This window comes from Triturus cristatus, chromosome 1_2, assembly GCF_964204655.1.
Source record: "Triturus cristatus chromosome 1_2, aTriCri1.1, whole genome shotgun sequence".
In the NCBI taxonomy this organism is placed as follows: Eukaryota; Metazoa; Chordata; class Amphibia; order Caudata; family Salamandridae; genus Triturus; species Triturus cristatus.
In genome coordinates this window covers 717,785,433-717,803,377 of record NC_140580.1, presented here as the reverse complement: position 1 = coordinate 717,803,377, position 17,945 = coordinate 717,785,433, and the positions used below count along the sequence as shown (strand labels likewise).

General features: G+C 44.9%; 1 protein-coding gene across 1 annotated transcript in view; it reads right to left on the bottom strand.

The window, feature by feature from the left end:
• Positions 1-17,945, bottom strand: part of ANO7 (anoctamin 7) — a 227,047-nt gene that overhangs the window by 116,833 nt on the left and 92,269 nt on the right. Inside the window, exon 5 of the mRNA XM_085608600.1 lies at positions 9,116-9,252. Coding sequence (XP_085464726.1) covers positions 9,116-9,252 — 137 coding nt within the window. The remainder of the gene's footprint in view (positions 1-9,115; positions 9,253-17,945) is intronic.

The following is a 17,945-nucleotide window of genomic DNA, read 5'->3' as shown; positions in this document are numbered from 1 at the left end:
CAAGAGACAGTCTTTGACAAAGAAGACTGGTCACTGGTTAAGAAGAAACAAAGACGGAAAATGGACACTCCTTTTGCCACTGATCCTTTACAGGTTGTGGCGTGGATGGGATGAATGGTGACAGCACATCTTCCTATGGCGACCCTTGTCTAATCATTAAACCGTGCGCGAGACATCCCCACCAGCAGGTCTAGCTCAAGTGCCTGAGCCTATGTCACCACTGCCCGATCAAGGTGTACCTTGATGATCTCTCTCACCTGAGCTGGCAGATAAGTGCAAGCATCTTGCTGACTAATTGAGGAAATGTTCTAGTGATGTCTGCCACTTTTTATTTAACAAGGGGTGAGCATATGGATGTCATGCGCACTAGGACCGTTGTAGTTCTGGGCAGACTTTGAAGAGGAAGTACGTAATGTGATGGGAGGTGTTAACATGTGGTTAATGTGAAGTATGATGTAATGTGCAGTGTACGAGTGTATGCTGAGGAATAAAGAAGTGTAAGACTGCAGCTACTGTGTGGTGTATTCCGTTTAGATGCTCCAGGGTTGGGGAAAACACTACAGCCACTTTTATTGCCATTCCATAATTTGTATTTTCATTGGAAGGCATTTTATTATTAACATTATTGTTATGCGAACTTTGTAGTTTACGAATTAATCTTCATTGTCAGGTGTTTCAATGTTGCTATTTTCATATGTAGGTATTTCAATGTAGGCTTTTTCTTACGCATTTCTTTGTCATTTTACTGGCTCATATTATTGGATGTATGTCTAAACAACTACTGCCTAAACCACGACTTCCTCAACCATGAAAGCTAAACAACTAAACCACTACTTTTTTTACAACGACTTCCTAAACCACGAAATGAAACACCTCGTGACTGGCCAATAGATGGCACTATTGTAATAACAATACTTCAACGAAATATTTTTAAATTGCTCATTACCCATTTTATTGATAATTTATTCATGGATGGTGGCTGCGGGTCCTCTCAATTTTGACAACAAATAACAGGGGGATTTTAACATTACAACCTCTGTCCATAAAACTGAACAAATTAATCCATTGACAAGCTTTTTTCACAACTACCTGCGCATATGACTAGGACATGGGATATAGGAGATCTGAGTCTGCATGGATTCTTATAATTAAAAGAATGTTTTATTTTTAAAACTATGATGCGGTCTACTCGGGCATCAGTAAAGCTTTTGATAATGCTTAACACAGAAGTCTGGCATTCGGGTTTTGTGGCCTTGGGTTCGGTACTGACAAGGTGAGATGTGGCAGATATTTGTGGGAAATGGGGTCCAAACTTCTGAAGAACATTAGGTGACAGGTCCTTGTCTCGGGGTTGGTATTGCACTTCAGAAAGGTGAGGGGGCGGAGATGAGTGACATAACACTCCAACACTGCCCAATCAAAGTGTAGATGAGGGGTAGGGGGGCGAAGAGAAGTGACGTGCCTCACATACTGCCCGGATACAAACAAGATGTAAGCCTGTCTGATTCTCCGTTGAAAAGTCGTTGTTCGGGACTTCGTGGTTCAGGACTTCGTTGTATGCGATTCTTCGTTGTTAAGACTTCGTTGTTAATGTAAGTCGTTGTTTGAACTTCGTTGTTTAGGATGTTTCCCCATATTATTGTGTCAGAAGAGGTGGACTTTTAATTTGCTTTTGAAGACGTTGATGGTGTGCGCCTTGCTAATGTCTGAAGGAACGTTATTGCGGAGGCATGGTTCACCTAGAGCCTGTGATACATTAAGGCCATTCTAGGCAGCTGCCTTAAGGTGCAACAAAAATGGGTACAAACTGCGCCATTTTGAAAGACAAGGGGCAGATTTACAAGCCCCTTACGCCACTTTTGCGTCACTTTTCCCATGTTAAAAGTGACGCAAAAGTGGCGTAAGGAGCTTGTAAATCTGCCCCAAGATTTCAAAACCGGCTTTGATGCTGAAAGAAAGAGAACGTCCAAACGGCCATTATCCTTTGACTTGGGGTCTCTAAAAATCCTTGGATCGAAGCTTGGTGAAGATGAGGTCGCCATTACTTTTGTGTTCCAGCAGAGTGTAGTGTCTGGGAAGGGCAGTGAGGTTTTTTTTTTATCTTGGAGGTATAAGGATGTAAATCCTTCTAGGTAGACTTATATGAAGCACAAGACCTTGATTGAGACTTTGGCTTTCATGGATGTCAGTGGAGTGTTTTGGTTGCAATGTTAGTTGTTGGTCTTGTTTTTGAGTCCGAATAATGCTGCGTTTTGGGCATTTTGCAAAAGTGTGAGCCCATGGATGAAATAATCCGAGCACCGTTAATTTAATCTCATTTTAAAGAAGCAACATTTTTATTTTTATGACTTTTTTGAGGATGATACAATGTCGTAAATGTTCTTAACACCTTCAATTGATAAAATACAGAGTTATTATCTGTCTGGACTAGTGTTCAAGAGAGCAGTTACGCCTAATTGATTTACCATGGTGACCGGAGACAGCCAAGGACCCAATTCTGCGTGTCAAATTTCCTCTGACCAGTAGGATTCTTGTTTCCCTCCAACAGAATCTCTCTTTTGGTTGGATTCAATGTAAGGCAGTTGATTTCCATCTAATAATGAATAGCCTGCATACCGTTTCCAAAGTTCACCTTACTGGCTTTGTACAGCAGTTTCTGCTTAAAAATGAAATTAATATCATCAGTATAGTAAGCAGGTAGATATTAAATACAACTAGGGAAAAGGCTGAACCTTGTGGGGCTCCACATGTAACAGAGTAGTGTTTAATAAGACATGGGCTAGTCAAATGTCCTGAGACATCACCCTGCTCTTAATCCCACCTTTTTAAATCTCAGTATTAACATGTAATGGTTGACTGTGTAGAACCTGCGGACTGACCCAATAAATTCAGTGGTTGTCCGTTCTCCTCTTCTAACCACAGCTCATTGACAATAGACACAATGACTGCTTCTGCACTGCAGAGTGGCCTAAATCCATCCAGTCTTTTAACCAATGTACAGCTTCACTCAATGCAAGATTGAATCTTTCTAATCATGGCCTTCTCAAGACATTACCCAGAGAAGGCAAGTTAAAAACTGGAAGATATTGTGTTAGATCTGAAGGGTCCATTTGGAGTTTTTTAGCCGTGCCAGAATCAATGCTTTCTGACTGACATACATGTTATCCCTAATTAATTAAGATAATAAGTCATTAGCTCCAAAAGAAAACCTATCAGCAATTGGCTGCTGGCTACCCCTTTAAAGATTCTCTGTGGTGTTAGATGTTTAGGAGAGACCAAGGGGCATATCATCAAGGCCATGCAAAAATTATCACTCAGCGCTCTTAGCGCGAGGATAATTATTGCCGTCCAACTCTGAATTTTATCGCGGAGATAGCGTGCTATCAGCAACGCTTATCTCCAAAGCGATAAAATTCAGAGCGCAAGCTGCCAATTGTGCGATTATCGCTGGAAATACAGCGATAATCGCACAAGGTTTGGCGAAAGCTTGCTGATAGGGCAAGGCATACTTAGCCATGATATCCACGTTACATAGGATATCATGGCTAAGTCAGTCTTGAAGCAGGCTTAAGGAAAGTAGCGATAACAGAGGTTATCGCTACTTTGCTTGTCGCTCTGCAGGTTAGCGTGCCCATTGATAATTGGAGAAATGTCACTTAGTGACATTTCTCCAGTTATGTCAGGGCAGGAACGCCCACTTTGCATGAGATGCAAAGATGGGCGTTGGGGGAAAGGGCGATAATGCAAGGATTCACGCGATAGCGTGACCTTGCTGATTAGGCGATACAATTATCGCTGCTTTCCGTCCGAAAACGGACGCTAAAGCGGCGATAATTGTATCTCCGGGGCTTGATGATATGCCCCAAGACTTTAGTCTTAGCAATCAGTATCTCAAACTGATCATCAGAAAGTGGGTCAGTATCGAGAATATGTGTGCTAGGTCTCTCATTAGCCACTAGGACAGTCCCAATCTTCTTACTCTGTGGCCTCCTGTAGACTGGATCTCTCTATGAATGTGACACCTCACACAACCCTTGGGAGTTGTTGACATATTTTTGAGCAAGCTTGCAGATTCTTTAATGTACCCAATGTTTTCCATAGTTGGCTCTCCAGGAAGGCAGTCAATCTGGTTATCAAAGAACAATCTCTGTTTTTGTACCAGTGACACACATGTAGGCAGACTTAGCTAGAGAACTCGACACATCCTTACACTTTTACTCCAACTTTCTGTTTAATAGCTTTTTCCCATCAAATTCTTAAATTCTGGATGACGCTACCGGTGGCTATCTTGCCTGACTTTTTATGTTGACCAATTCGGCTGTAATCTGTTGGCTAAATCTTGTTCCAATTTTGAACGTAAACTGTCAACTTTTCCTTCATAATCCTCAGGAGTGGGGTCCAACCCTTGAAGAATAGTTAAGAACAAATTCTTGATTAAGTGTGTCCAGGGTTGCGTAGGCTATTATGATTTCCCCCACCGAGCTACTGTGTTAGTTTTGGTGGCTTATTAGAAACTTAATCAGGTGATAATCAGTCCAGCTCACTAGGTAAGGGTTTCTACCTTGATCACCTATTCCTCTCAGGCCAGTAATAAATCTAGTATACAGCTCCTAACTTATGTAGGGTCCACCCGTCTTTGAGGAACCAGTCCCTCTAAAACGTTTTGTACACTAATGACAGTCACTTTAAACCTCAGCTGGGGAGGGCCAACTCATTGGCATCTCCTATTCAGCATTTGCAGGGGGTGCTGCTTTGGGTAGCGCCGGCGGAGCCTCAATGATCATATGTAAACAGATAGACCTGGATGGGCGCCATGTGGTGGTGGACGATAGGCTGGATGGTGCACCGATCAGGTTAGTTATGCTTTATGCTCCTAATACTGGTCAATCACAATTTCTAGACAGCCTTTCTCCCACAATGGTACAGTATTGAAACGCAGCGAGTATATGGTGTGGGGACTTTAACTTCATGCATGACACTGCTATGGATAGATCGACCCCTCCTTTGCAGGACGCTTTGGCAGTCTGAACCACCTGTGCCTTTGCAGACCGGTAGGTCACTGCCACCTGCAGGACAAATGTCGATCCATGCATCAACTTTCGAGGAAATATTCATATTGCTCCTCGGTTCAAATGCTTCACACCAGAACTGACCTCCTTCTCTGTAGCCCCAATAAGGTTCCAATTGTCAATGGAGACTGGATATCTAGGACGACAGCCCTCTTAAGATAGCGATACATAGGGGCAGGCGACAAACTCCGAAACCCACATGGAGGTTGCACACACAGGTCCTGAACAATGACGCATACCAAGAGACCTTGGCAACACACATTACCCAATAATTTGAGGACCACTACGGAACAGCAACTGATACTGGGGTGTAGTAGAACGCCTTTAAGGTGGTCATGCGGGCCTATGCATCAAGACCTATTATGGCGTGAAGCCATAATAGGTCTGCACGATCACAGACCAGGAGAACTACATGCGCCAGGTAAGGTGCGAGCAGGAGAGGGCAAGAGACATTTGTACACATTTAGAGCCAACCACAGCTTTCTAGTGGAGAGGCTTGGGAAGCTGTACCACACAGATAACATAACCAAACAGCATGCAGAGTGAGGCACAGGACGGCTGATACTGGCCTGGCTGCTACACTCAGAGGTGGACAGACTGCAACTGAATGCCATCCGAGCCCAGACTGGAGATATTTTCATTTGCGCAGGAGGATATTATTACGGTTTCTTTTGACTATTCCAGCAACCTTTATCAGGAGAGAGAAAGACACAAGGAACCAATATTATAGGACTACCAAGACAGCCTGCTAATCCCATGCGTGTGTCCCCTACAGCGTCACTATCTCGAAGAATTGATATCGATCGACGAAGTCCATCCACAACGTGATCGACCAGATGGCCTGTAAAAAAAAACAGGGACAGATGGGTTTCGTGTGGAATTTTACTCAACCAATAAGGCAACCCTAGCCCCGCAGTTACTCCATATGTGTCAATTTGCTAATGACAGGGCAGCATTACCGGCTTCTCTGAGAGAGCCGATGCGCGTGGTCCTCCCTAAACCGGTTCATGACCCAGTGAAGGTGTTCTCCTATCGCCCGCTCTCTCTTCTCAATATAGAATGCAAGATCCTTGGGAAAATAATATGCTGCCATGCATTCCTACGTTGGTACGCTATGCTTTAAATCTTTCTCAATCAGAGATGCCTTTTCTGCCTTTTGGGAAAGCACCCTCACGCAACATTCCAATACAGGGCACGCTCCTTAGACATTAAAAAGCCTTCGATACACTGGGCTGGCCTTTTCTTCAGAGAGTACTACTTAGAATGGGCATAGGACCTGAGATACTATGTTGGATCAATTTCCTGTACACAGAACCAGTTGCCAGAGTGCACATAAGCAGAGACATCTCTGCAAATTTTCAGGTGAACAGGGGCACCAGATAGGGCTAACCACTCTCACCAATCCTATTTGCCCTGGCAATGGAATCACTGGTGGGACTGTACCGACAATGGGGCCCATAGTTGGGGATACCAAGCAGTGATACATGGGAGGCAATTTTGCTCTACACAGATGATATCCTAATCTATCTCAGAGACGTTCATAGAGACATACCCCGAGTGATAGAAGTGCTGGAAGAGGTCGGAGCGGTCGAAGCGGTCTGTGGCTTAAGACTGAACTGGACCACATCCTGACTCTTTTCTCTCAACTAGAACGGGTGGGACATCAGCACCTGGGGTTACCATGGCAATATAATCGTTTCCGGGGGCCAGCCTACCACTTCTCAGCGCTTCTGATCCCCCTCGCCTGGCGCTTCTTTCAGAAGCTCAACACCATCCTTTCCGGGGTGTGATATGGAGACAGAGGAGAATGAGAGTGGCTCTCCACAAATTGTATGCTACATTGGAGAAAGGGGGGCTTAGGGCTCCATATTACGAGCTGTACTATGCAGTGGCGCAGATCCAGTGCCTCATGCGCTGGTGGTCAAACCCTCCCAACCTTCAGTGGTCAATGGTTACCCAAGCCAAGGGCGGTCGTGATATACTAAAATGGCTAATGGTTCTGGACCCCAAAGAGAGGCTCCGAATGAAGGATGTCTCATTTAAGTGGACAAACATTGTTGGCACATCAATTTACACCAGAGGCTCTGTCCCACACCATATGCACCATCCCTACCACTGTGGGTACTCTGCATTCCGTAGAGTACGGGCTGTCACAATACAAGACCGTAGACGGAGGCAGGCATTCTTAAGAAAAGTGACTTTTAAGAACACAATACTCTTCTGATCTTTCAGGATCTTAGGGAGCTCTACAAGCTTAATGAGGGCCAGTTATTGACCCATAATACCCTGATGGCTGTGATAAGGGTCCTGACTGCACAGACCCGTAATTTCTTTAATGGTGCAATTGTTACTGGAGAATGGCACGGGCAGGTGAGCAATTACATTACTCTAACGGACTTGCTGCAATTGCGTAGGCTGGCCCTACAAACTCTGAGAGATAAATGGGCTCTATCACTCAGGCAGGAGCTTATGGATAAGCAATAATCCCTTGCTCGGCTCAGAGTGTCTCTAGGAACCCGCAACTGAAATACATGCTGTTCAACCACCTACATCAAACATCTGTCACTCCCACATGGTTACACTGCATCTTCCCAGGAATAGTCCCGCAGTACCCACATTGTATATTCCCGGAGGCAGATTTTTACCATTTGATGTGGGCCCGCCCAGAGAATGAACGTTATTGGACGATAGCAGTGATGACACTGATGGACATAATGGACCGACTCCTACAGGTAGACCCCTTACACTACCAACTGCGGGTGACTTCCCATACACGAGGAACAAATACATCACAAAGTTTTTGGACTTGGCGTTCATTCTGCTGAAGCACTGTATAGGGATGGCGTGGAAGTCTGCATGTCCTGATCTGTCCCTGTGGCTTAGGGATCATAGAGATCTTCTTAAATGGGCAACCACTGAGACTTCTACTGTGCTGGTGCCCGAATGGGACACTTGGGATGTATACCTGGACAAACTGATGGCAAAGACAGATGAATGACCACCCTAAGGTATGGCCATATTGGTTGACGGCCCCCCCTTATGCAGCCATTGGGGATGGAGGGATGAACTTCCCTGTTGACAGTAGGCGATACACCTAGTATACACCTGGATTAGCCTTTGCAACCCCGTGCCACCTACCTCCTCCATGCATTGTCTACAATTACATCTTCCTCAGTGAGCACAGAGGGATGGACGGGATCCTCCTCACCCCCCACTCTAAACTTAGATGACATCAGGCTTGATAACCTCCTACATGGCACCAACGGGTGGATTGTACATAATAGGTACTAATCGCTATGCCTCAATGGAGCGCCGGAGAAATGTTGTTTAGTTACTATGAAAATCTGTAGTAGTTCTCATGGGCAGGAGACACAGATGGCTCTATCCAACTATCGATGAAGCATACAGGCCCTGGACACTGGAACTATAGATTGTGCATATCAGGAAGCCTGATTCACTGGGATACCTACAGAGACTTTTGAGACAGAAACGTATACTGTGCAATTGTTGTTGTTCCTCAATGAACCAAATTACACTATTGAATGTATACGTTGATATATGTTGTAAAATGCCACAAAGAACCATAGAAGAAGAAAATGACAGTCACTGCCTTCTGCTGAAATGTTAAAGACCCCATATTTGCTGTAGGCAGACGATGGTCAATAAACATGGTGGAAATGCTCTGTAATGGTGGTTAAATTACTGTGTTGAATGAGCATGATCTCCGCCTCTCCTTCTTGGAGGAGTTTGACTGCATCTCTAATCATTCCTACTTGATTTTGTGTAATGCAGATACTGGTACATCCAGTTCCCTTCTTTCATTCTAATACATTATTTGGAAGGAGCAGGTAAAATTTCCATATATAGTAAGGTTGTTTGCACCACAGTCACACCTGAAAGGTTTTAATCCATGGTCGGCATGAGTGTAGCAAACCTAGGCTTAACTGCCAAGCTTTTGCCTGCCTCAGGCACAGGTATATTAACCACACACTCACCTGTAGTTCTTCATCCACCAGAAGGTGCAGTTGTGTTTACCACAGACTCACCTGTCTAACTTTGACTTGCGGAAAGCACAGGTGTAGTAATCCATGGGTTTGTTCGGGACCCGCTCGTACATGAGGTTGGGAAAGTACAGCTTCTTTAAAAATTCATCTGATGCATTTCTGTCTGGATTGGGTTGCGCCTTACAAGATAAAATATAGTATTAAAGCAGGATATCAGTTGAGGTTGACAACAAAACCTCAACATGGCATTGCAATTACTAAAACTGGATTAAACTTCCACAATAAGAGGCAGGCACATAGCCATAGCGCTGGGGTCGGCCATTCAGAACATTCTTATACACTGGCGTTCACCCACACTCCCCACGGTCACGGGATGGCTACATAGATTGTGGCGTGTGCTAGGTATGGAGAAAATGTTGTTGGCAGTGGCAGGTGATGCGGAGCAGTTTAACGATATTTGGCAACCATTCCAGTCCCTACTGGTCATGGAATTTAGAGAACTGACCTGCCCGAGATACCTTCGACTCCTGCGGCTTACTACGCAGGAGGACTTAACCTCTTGACTACGCTTGAAAAGGGGCACCTGGGAGAGGACCACGGGGACAAGCGAGATCGACCGGAGACGCGCACTGGACGGGGGGAGGGGGGAGTTCAGGGGAGGGGGGGGGGGGGAAGGAATTTGTTTCTTCTTTCTAAGTATCGAAGCGGATTGACGTCCCATCGGACGGGTCTTAAATGCAGAGCCTGCCGTCCAGAACGGAGCCTTGGCAGCCAAGTGATGGCACTCTCTCCAGCGTGTATCCTTTGGGTTCGCTTGTACATGATATACTCCATAACAGGTTTAAACCTACGGGATGGTTCTCCAACATTAGCCTCCTGCAGACAGGGGGACTTTCTAGTTCCCTCCAGTTTAAGACGAGGGCGGCCCGAGGGGTTGTAGGCGGCATGCTGTGTTTAAGAATGACCTGACAATAGGGCCTTTGAGGGGCTTGAGACATGCTGATATCCATGTGCAGTAACATGCCGGCCCGCAGGGTTGTAGGCGATTGATGCTGATGCCGTTGACGATACTCTGTTAATACTAATAAAAAAGATTTAAACATAAACTTCCACAATAACGTGAGGTTGAAATTATGTGTTGTCAGTGATCAATCACACACCTGCACCCTCATCAAGAGAAACAATTCTGCTGAGTTTTTTTTAAACATGGAAGGTTCCTCTGTGAAAATGAGCATACTCCTAATTTCCACTGGTGGATTGATTCTGTGGATTAAGCTCTTAATAAAGGGCTGTAGTGGGCTGCCTGGTGTATCAAGATCAACAAGAGGAATGTTTTGTTCCTACTGCAGTAAGGAAATTACTGCCACCAGCCATGTGAACTGAATAGCTACGTGAATTAAATTGAGCCATGTAAATTGTCTAGCATTTTGTAGGAGGCTCTGGACTTAATCAGCACATATCCTTACACGACATAAGTGAAGATATTGAGCCATTCCTCCATTAAGGTTGCTGTAACCCTACTAGTCTTCTCTTAGGTTTGGGCCTCTCGTACAGAGACTGGCATTTACCTTAGCCCAAACCCCTTGGTAGGCTGACCATCTTAAGCATGTCTGGTGACCTGGAATGGTCTCACAGTGAACAAAAGTCAGTCAAACAATACAGTCTGTTCAAATGGAGCCCTTCTATATGAGTCTGAATCTTACTACAAGGGAGACCGCATTTACAGACCATGAGGGCCAGTAGTGATCCACCTATTGAACTAAGCCTTGAACTTTGCAGTAAATAAACATGAGTAGTTGAAATATCAACCCATCATTCTTTATGCACCGATACAAAGGCCTTGCCTAGTCACAATGTGGCAAAATCCTATTTGTCCAATTGTGTTGTTGAGAGGAGAAATGTGTAACTTAAATGTGTAACTTAAATGTGATTTTCTTTTTGATTTCTTTTGCTCATGCTTCTGAAAAGTTCTTAAGTTGTCCAGTATGATTAGTAAGCAGTATTAGAACACAAGATGGGAAATGTTATAACTTAAAATTCAGAAAAAGGCTATACGACAAACTAATAATCTAGTTGCCAGCTCCCCTCAGATCACAAGGTCATTGGCAATGAGTGATAATAAGATTTACACTCAAGGGAGTCTAAGGAGACTCTCACAAGTCATAAGGACTGTAGCAGTAGGTGAGTTTGCTTTGGTGTCACCTTCTCACAAAAAGATAAAAGTGGTGTCCTTTCTCAGAGTAATGATTCTAATCACATTCACAGTCTTAATTCTAAACGTAAAGCATGACTATAAACCAAAGCAGTTTAGCAGTCTAAGAAATTACATCTGCACTAATGTAGCTCCAGATTTTAGATTTTCTTTGAATCCTTAGATTGTAAGCTCTGTTGGATCCTGAGACATACTAACCAAATCTCTGGCTCGGTATGTTTTGACATCTTATCTATGCATATTTAGATATTAAATCATATTTGTGTGTCAAGCTTCACAGTGCTGGTAACATCAGCCTGCTAGTCTGTTGCCTGTAATGTCACAGTGAGATTATTCATTGAGAAGCAACTCTGTGATTTATTTATTTTGGAAGTTTTGTATTTTGCAGGCTAGACTTGGGGTGACAAGGCACATTATAGGAATAGTTTCACAAATTATCATCAGGAGTTACTACCTTCATCTCTGGGAAATTTCAGTGGAATTTTTACTAAGCTTCAACCTAGTTATGATGAGCGGTATTTCCACAATTACAGACTAAAATTCATACATGAACAAAAACACATAATTTTTAAGGGTTGTGGCCAAAGGTCAAACTTTTGTCACACAGTAGATAGTTTAGTCATACCATAGGAAAACATCATACCATAGTGATCTGAGAAGTGGCTATCGTTCACTGCTTGAATCTGTGACCCCTACAAGAGGAAGTGGTTCTGTAACAGCATTATTTTCAGCTCCCTTCCGAAAGATTCATAAGGTGTAATTGTCCTGAAGGTTAGCAGGTATGGAATTCCATACTCTGGAGGCACTCATGAGAAGGATGATTTCATCATTTTTCAATACATTATGGCTGGAGTTTTGTGGAGAAGGTGTCATAATTCCTCCATTAGAACTGTTCTCCGAAGATTTAAACATCCTGAATGAATGATGCATGCAAGCGTGTATATATTACTTGATTTGATTGGGAGTCACGATAGAAAGATTAGAATGAGCAAGATATGGTCAATTTTTATCAATCCTCTGACCTGTCTGGTAGCTGCAAGTAAGGCTGCTCTGAGTGGGGCAAGGTGAAGTTTGGGAATCCCAACTAATAGAGAATTACCAGGATCTAGTCTTACTGAAACTAGATCCATCCTGGAACCATCCTCTGTGTTTAGGTCTCGTTTAGGCAGGGCATGCGCTGTCTCTTCGAGACATGCTGTATTCAGGATATTGGCATAAAGCTCTGCCTACTTTCCACCCATCCTTTTTAATTGGCTGCTATCCCTGTCCTTTGGAAATAGTGGCTTTTTATTGGTCATTAGGCTTAGTAGTCCCACCCTAGTACCGCCTTATCTCTTCTTGGAACCTCTAATGAGGACATCCCCTGTTACATGTGTTGTTACGCCCTAGGTTTTAATTACAGGCTCAAGGCATTATTTTATTAAAGGACCTCAGACAGGACACTCACTTGGTCCAAAACTAGGCTGGCAGTGGTTTCTTTACTTGCTAGCACATCTCACATTTATATTAGACCATCTATAAATTTCCCTTCATCAGCTCCACATAGAGTACAACCTAATCCTGAATTAATATAATAATTATTTTCTCACATTTCAAAGCCACTAATTGTATATATGGACATAGCTATTTGAATGTACTCGTGGTACTGTCTTGCATGCAATACATTATGGGTAGGGTGGATTTACCATATCTTATGCAGGGTGCAGTACATATGTGACCAAAAGTGTATGATGCTCACTAGGGATCTCTAGGAGCAGCTTGTGGTACTGCACCTAGACATGCAGTGCTGGTGCCTTGCTCACTAGTACCTCTAGGAGCAGCTTGAGGTACTGCACCTAGACAACCAGTGCTGGTGCCTTGCTAACTAGGGACCTCTAGGAACAGCTTGAGGTACTGCATCTAGACAAGCAGTGCTGGTGCTTTGCTCACTAGGGACATCTAGGAGCAGCTTGCGGTACTGCACCTAGACATGCAGTGCTGGTGCCTTGTTCACCAGGGACCTCAAGGAGCAGCTTGCGGTACTGCAACTAGACAAGCAGTGCTGGTGCCTTGCACACAAGGGACCTCTGGTAGCAGCTTGGGGTACTGCATGTAAAGCTCCCTTCATCAGCTCCACACAGAGAACAACCTAATCCGGAATTAATATAATAATTCTTTTGTCACATTTCAAAGCTACTAATTATATATATTGACATAGCTATTAGAATGTACTTGTGGTACTGTCTTGCCTGCAATGCATTATGGGTAGGGTGGATTTACCATATCTTCTGCAGGGCGCAGTACCATATGTGACCAAAGGTTTATGATGCTCACTAGACCCTCTAGGAGCAGCTTGTGGTACTGCACCTAGACAAGCAGCGCTGGTGGCTTGCTCACTAGGGACCTCTAGAAATAGCTTGCGGTACTGCAGCTAGACATGCAGTGCTGGTGTCTTGCTCACTAGGAACCTCGAGGAGCAGCTTGCGGTACTGCACCTAGACAATCAGTGCTGGTGTCTTGCTCACTAGGGACCTGTAGGAGCAGCTTGTTGTACTGCAACTAGACAAGCAGTGCCAGTGCCATGCTCACTAGGGACCTCTATGAGCAGCTTGCGGTATGGCATGTAAATTTCCCTTCATCAGCTTCACACAGAGTACAACCTAATCCAGAATTAATATAATAATTATTTTGTCACATTTCAAAGCTACTAATTGTATGTATGGACATAGCTATTTGAATGTACTTGTGGTACTGTCTTGCATGCAATTCATTATGGGTATGGTGGATTTACTATATCTTCTGCAGGGTGCAGTACCATATGTGACCAACAGTTTATGATGCTCACTAGGGACCTCTAGGAGTAGCTTGAAGTACTGCACCTAGAAGAGCAATGCTGGTGCCTTGCTCACTAGGGACCTCTAGGAGCAGCTTGCGGTACTGCACCTAGACAAGAAGTGCTGGTGCCTTGCTCACTAGAGATGACTAGGAGCAGCTTTCCGGAACTGCATCTAAATTTCCCTTCATAGGCTCCACATAGAGTACAACCTAATCTGGGATTAATATAATAATTATTTTGTCACATTTCAAAGCTACTAATTTTATATATGGACATAGCTATTTGAATGTACTTGTGGTACTGTCTTGCATGCAATGCAATATGGGTAGGGTGGATTTACCATATCATCCGCAGGGTGCAGTACAATATGTGACCAAAAGTTTATGATGCTCACTAGGGATCTCTAGGAGCAGCTTGCGGTACTGCACCTAGACAAAAAGCTAGTGCCTTGCTCACTAGGGACCTCTAGGAGCAGCTTACGGTACTGCACCTAGACATGCAGTGCTAGTGGCTTGCTCACTAGGGACCTCTAGGAGCAGTTTGCGGTACTCAAGCTAGAAAAGCAGTGCTGGTGCCCTGCTCACTAGGGACCTTTAGGAGCAGCTTGCGGTACTGCACCTAGACATGCAGTGCTGGTGCCTTGCTCACTAGGGACCTCTAGGAGCAGCATGCGGTACTGAAACAAGACAAACAATACTGGTGCCTTGCTCACTAGGGACCTCTAGGAGCAGCTTTGCTACTGCACCTAGACATGCAGTGCTGGTGCCTTGCTCACTAGGGACCTCTAGGAGCAGCTTGTGGCTCTGCACTGAGACATACAATGCTGGTTCCTGGCTCACTACACAAGCATTTGCACTGGCGGTCCCGTGGTGGTGCAGTTTAAAGGCTCACATATGAGCCTTTAAACTGTACCGCCGCGGGACCGCGTTGCCGCCCACCCAATAGACTAAGATAATACTCGTAATCTGACATCCTGGAGGGAGGCAGCTCTGTTTGGCAGTGTGACAGCTGTGCGTTGGCGTGGCGGCCCCCTCTCACACCGCCAAGCTCGTAATCGGGCCCTTAGTGCCATCCAGTGCTGCTTATGTACAACAAATAATCCAACAGGTAAACAATACATTATATCAGGTCCTCGTCCAAGCTACTTACGTAGGGCCAAATATGGATGTGGTGCTCTATTGTGGGGCACGTACTGAGAGAAAGATGGTAGCGGGGAGAAAGAGGAAAAAGAAAAGGGTTAGGTTCCCAGTACTATGGTCAAAGTGGGGTCAGACAAAGAGGTGCAGAGCTTGCAACCTCGGGGTGAAAGCAGGTGTGGTCCAGGTGCATGAGATATTGTATCAGTGGGCGCCAAATATGTTGAAATTTGGCATCAGTATGTGTGAGATCATGAGAGATTTGTATCATTGCTAACACATGTCAGAGGCGGGTGAACCACTGAGCACAAGAGGGGGGACTTGTCTTTTTCCACTCGAGAGCAACAAGCTGCCTATCTGAATTGAGCATGTGGCTAATGAGTTTCCAATCGGCGTGGGTCATTGCCTCTAGTGTAAGAGGCTGCATGCCAAGGATAACCATGGCTTTGATGTGTCCAGGATTTCATTCCAGTATGTGGCAATGAGCCTGCATGACCATCAAAATTGGCAAGAATACCCTACTGCCTCCCACAGTGCCAGCAGAGAGATGCTGTAGAGGGGTATATGATGGCGAGGCGGGCCAGAGTGTAATACCATTGGTACATTGGTTTTTATGCGGTCTCTCTAAGTGATAGACTCCTATATGTCTTGGGATATCTCTCAATAGGGTGTCCCATTGTTTAGAGGAGACACCCTCTGTGGTGGTAGTCTGCCAGTTAGTTTGGTAGGGATAAGTAAGGGGACCTGATGAGCGTTGGAGTGTGCGATATGTGTTATATATCAGCCCCTTAGAGCCCCTGTATGCTCGTACTAGCTTTTGAAAGAGCATGTAGAGTCTGGTCGCCTCTGAATAGTAGGACGGTTGCATATCCCAGTGTCGCAGCTGATAGTACTGTAGCCAAGTGGTTTCCTGAATATAGAGGTCAGTTTTACAGTGGTCAAAGGACTTGATGGAGAGTCCAACAAAGAGATTACGCAGTGTCCGACATGCCCCCTCCCTCCAGCTGGGGAAAGACTGGGGCAGCAAGCAGGGGTTGGAGTCAGTTTTGCGAGTTATGGGGGTATTATGGAAGAGAAAAGTAGTGAGTCCCCCTATGGTCGCCAGTTTGTTCCAAATGTCAAGCACCGTTTTTGTGGGTGTAGCTACATCAGCACTACGCAGGTCTAGCGAGTTTGGGCAGCCATGCGGGATCCCAGAGGGGCCTGCACCCCACTGCATGGTCCATATGGAACCAGTGCATCTCACTCTCTTGCACCACCCAGCTGTCTCGTAGGTGTGCGTCCCAATAATATTCAAGGAGATGAGGCAAGTCAAGCTGCCCCTATCCCTAGGTTGAGTCATGAGGGAGGTAGAGATTCTCGGCTGTTCCCCATTCCAAATGAAAGCGCTGAAGTCCCTTTGTGGGTGGAAGATTTCATCCTGGGGGATCAGGGTAGGCAAAGTTTGAAATAGATACAGGGCTCATGGGAGGATGTCCATCTTTACAACGTTGAAGTGGCCCATCCATGAAATGTCATGGTATTTTCACCCCCTGAGGTCCTCCAGGATTGCACTCTGAAGTTGCGGCCAGTTGCACTGCGTCAGGTTTTACATTCTTAAGGAAATTCCTCCAACACAGAGATAATTTTTTTGACTTTTTGTCTTTTCAGTGATTTGGGAGTCCACTCTCTTCCCTTTTAGCACAGTCCCCAAGTATTGGTCAGTGAGATTACATATTTCTAAAACTGGGTAAATACATTGTGGTGCATGTCTTATTTTGGAGGATTGGGTGACTTTGTTCAGCCTCCTTAGGTCTCTGAACCATTTTTAGGTCTCGCCTGACCCAGCCCATGCGCTGGTCTGTCGAGACTTTTTGAGAGGGCTCCAAAAAGTGCTACCAGGCCAGCCTAGACCTACAGTGCATGTGCGCGGGCGCGCGAGCCGCGCTTGACCGCGATTACTTTCACTTTCGCGGCTGCACGATGTTTGATCGCATTGCCAATAGGTCTCGCTTTTGGGACCATATAAGTATTTAGTTATGCAACTGTTGCATGACTAAACACTTATAAGGTCCCAAAGGCGAGACCTATTGGCTATGCCAATGCTTGTTATATCTTTGTTGTTGGTCGATAGTTGTAATTTGTATAGAGAGAAGTGAGGAAAGGATGAGTTAGTTATTGTAATTCTTGGCTTTTTTAGGTGACTGGGGAAGATCAAAGAGTCAGGGCCAACCTACCTGGTCAGGGAAGGGTACAAGGCAGGGTTGCCCCCTCTCCCCCTTTCTTTTTTACCTTTTTATCGAGCCTTTGGCCCAAGCAATTAGGACGGAGGAAGGACTTAAACCATTTGATTGTGGCAGGTATAGGAGAAAGATCGCTCTCTATGCGGATGATCCACTCATTTTTACCAGCAAACTAGAATCAGCTATAAACATATTTTCACAGCTAGCAGGGAACTTGGGCAAGAGGGCAGGATACAAGACAAGACAGAGATAATGTATTGGAATATTAAGAATTTCGATGGACTGCTATGTACACAAATGAGATACTTGGGTTGGTTATCTACCAGGATCTAGAAGATGAGGCTGAGAGAAATGTGTCTAGAGTAGCGAAGGACGTTAAACAGGGCTTAAAGAAATGTTATAACCTCCCGCTGACAATCTATGGGAGGGGGAACCTTGTGAAAATGAATGTGACACCCACGTTTTTCCTGTTTAATTGTATCCCCCT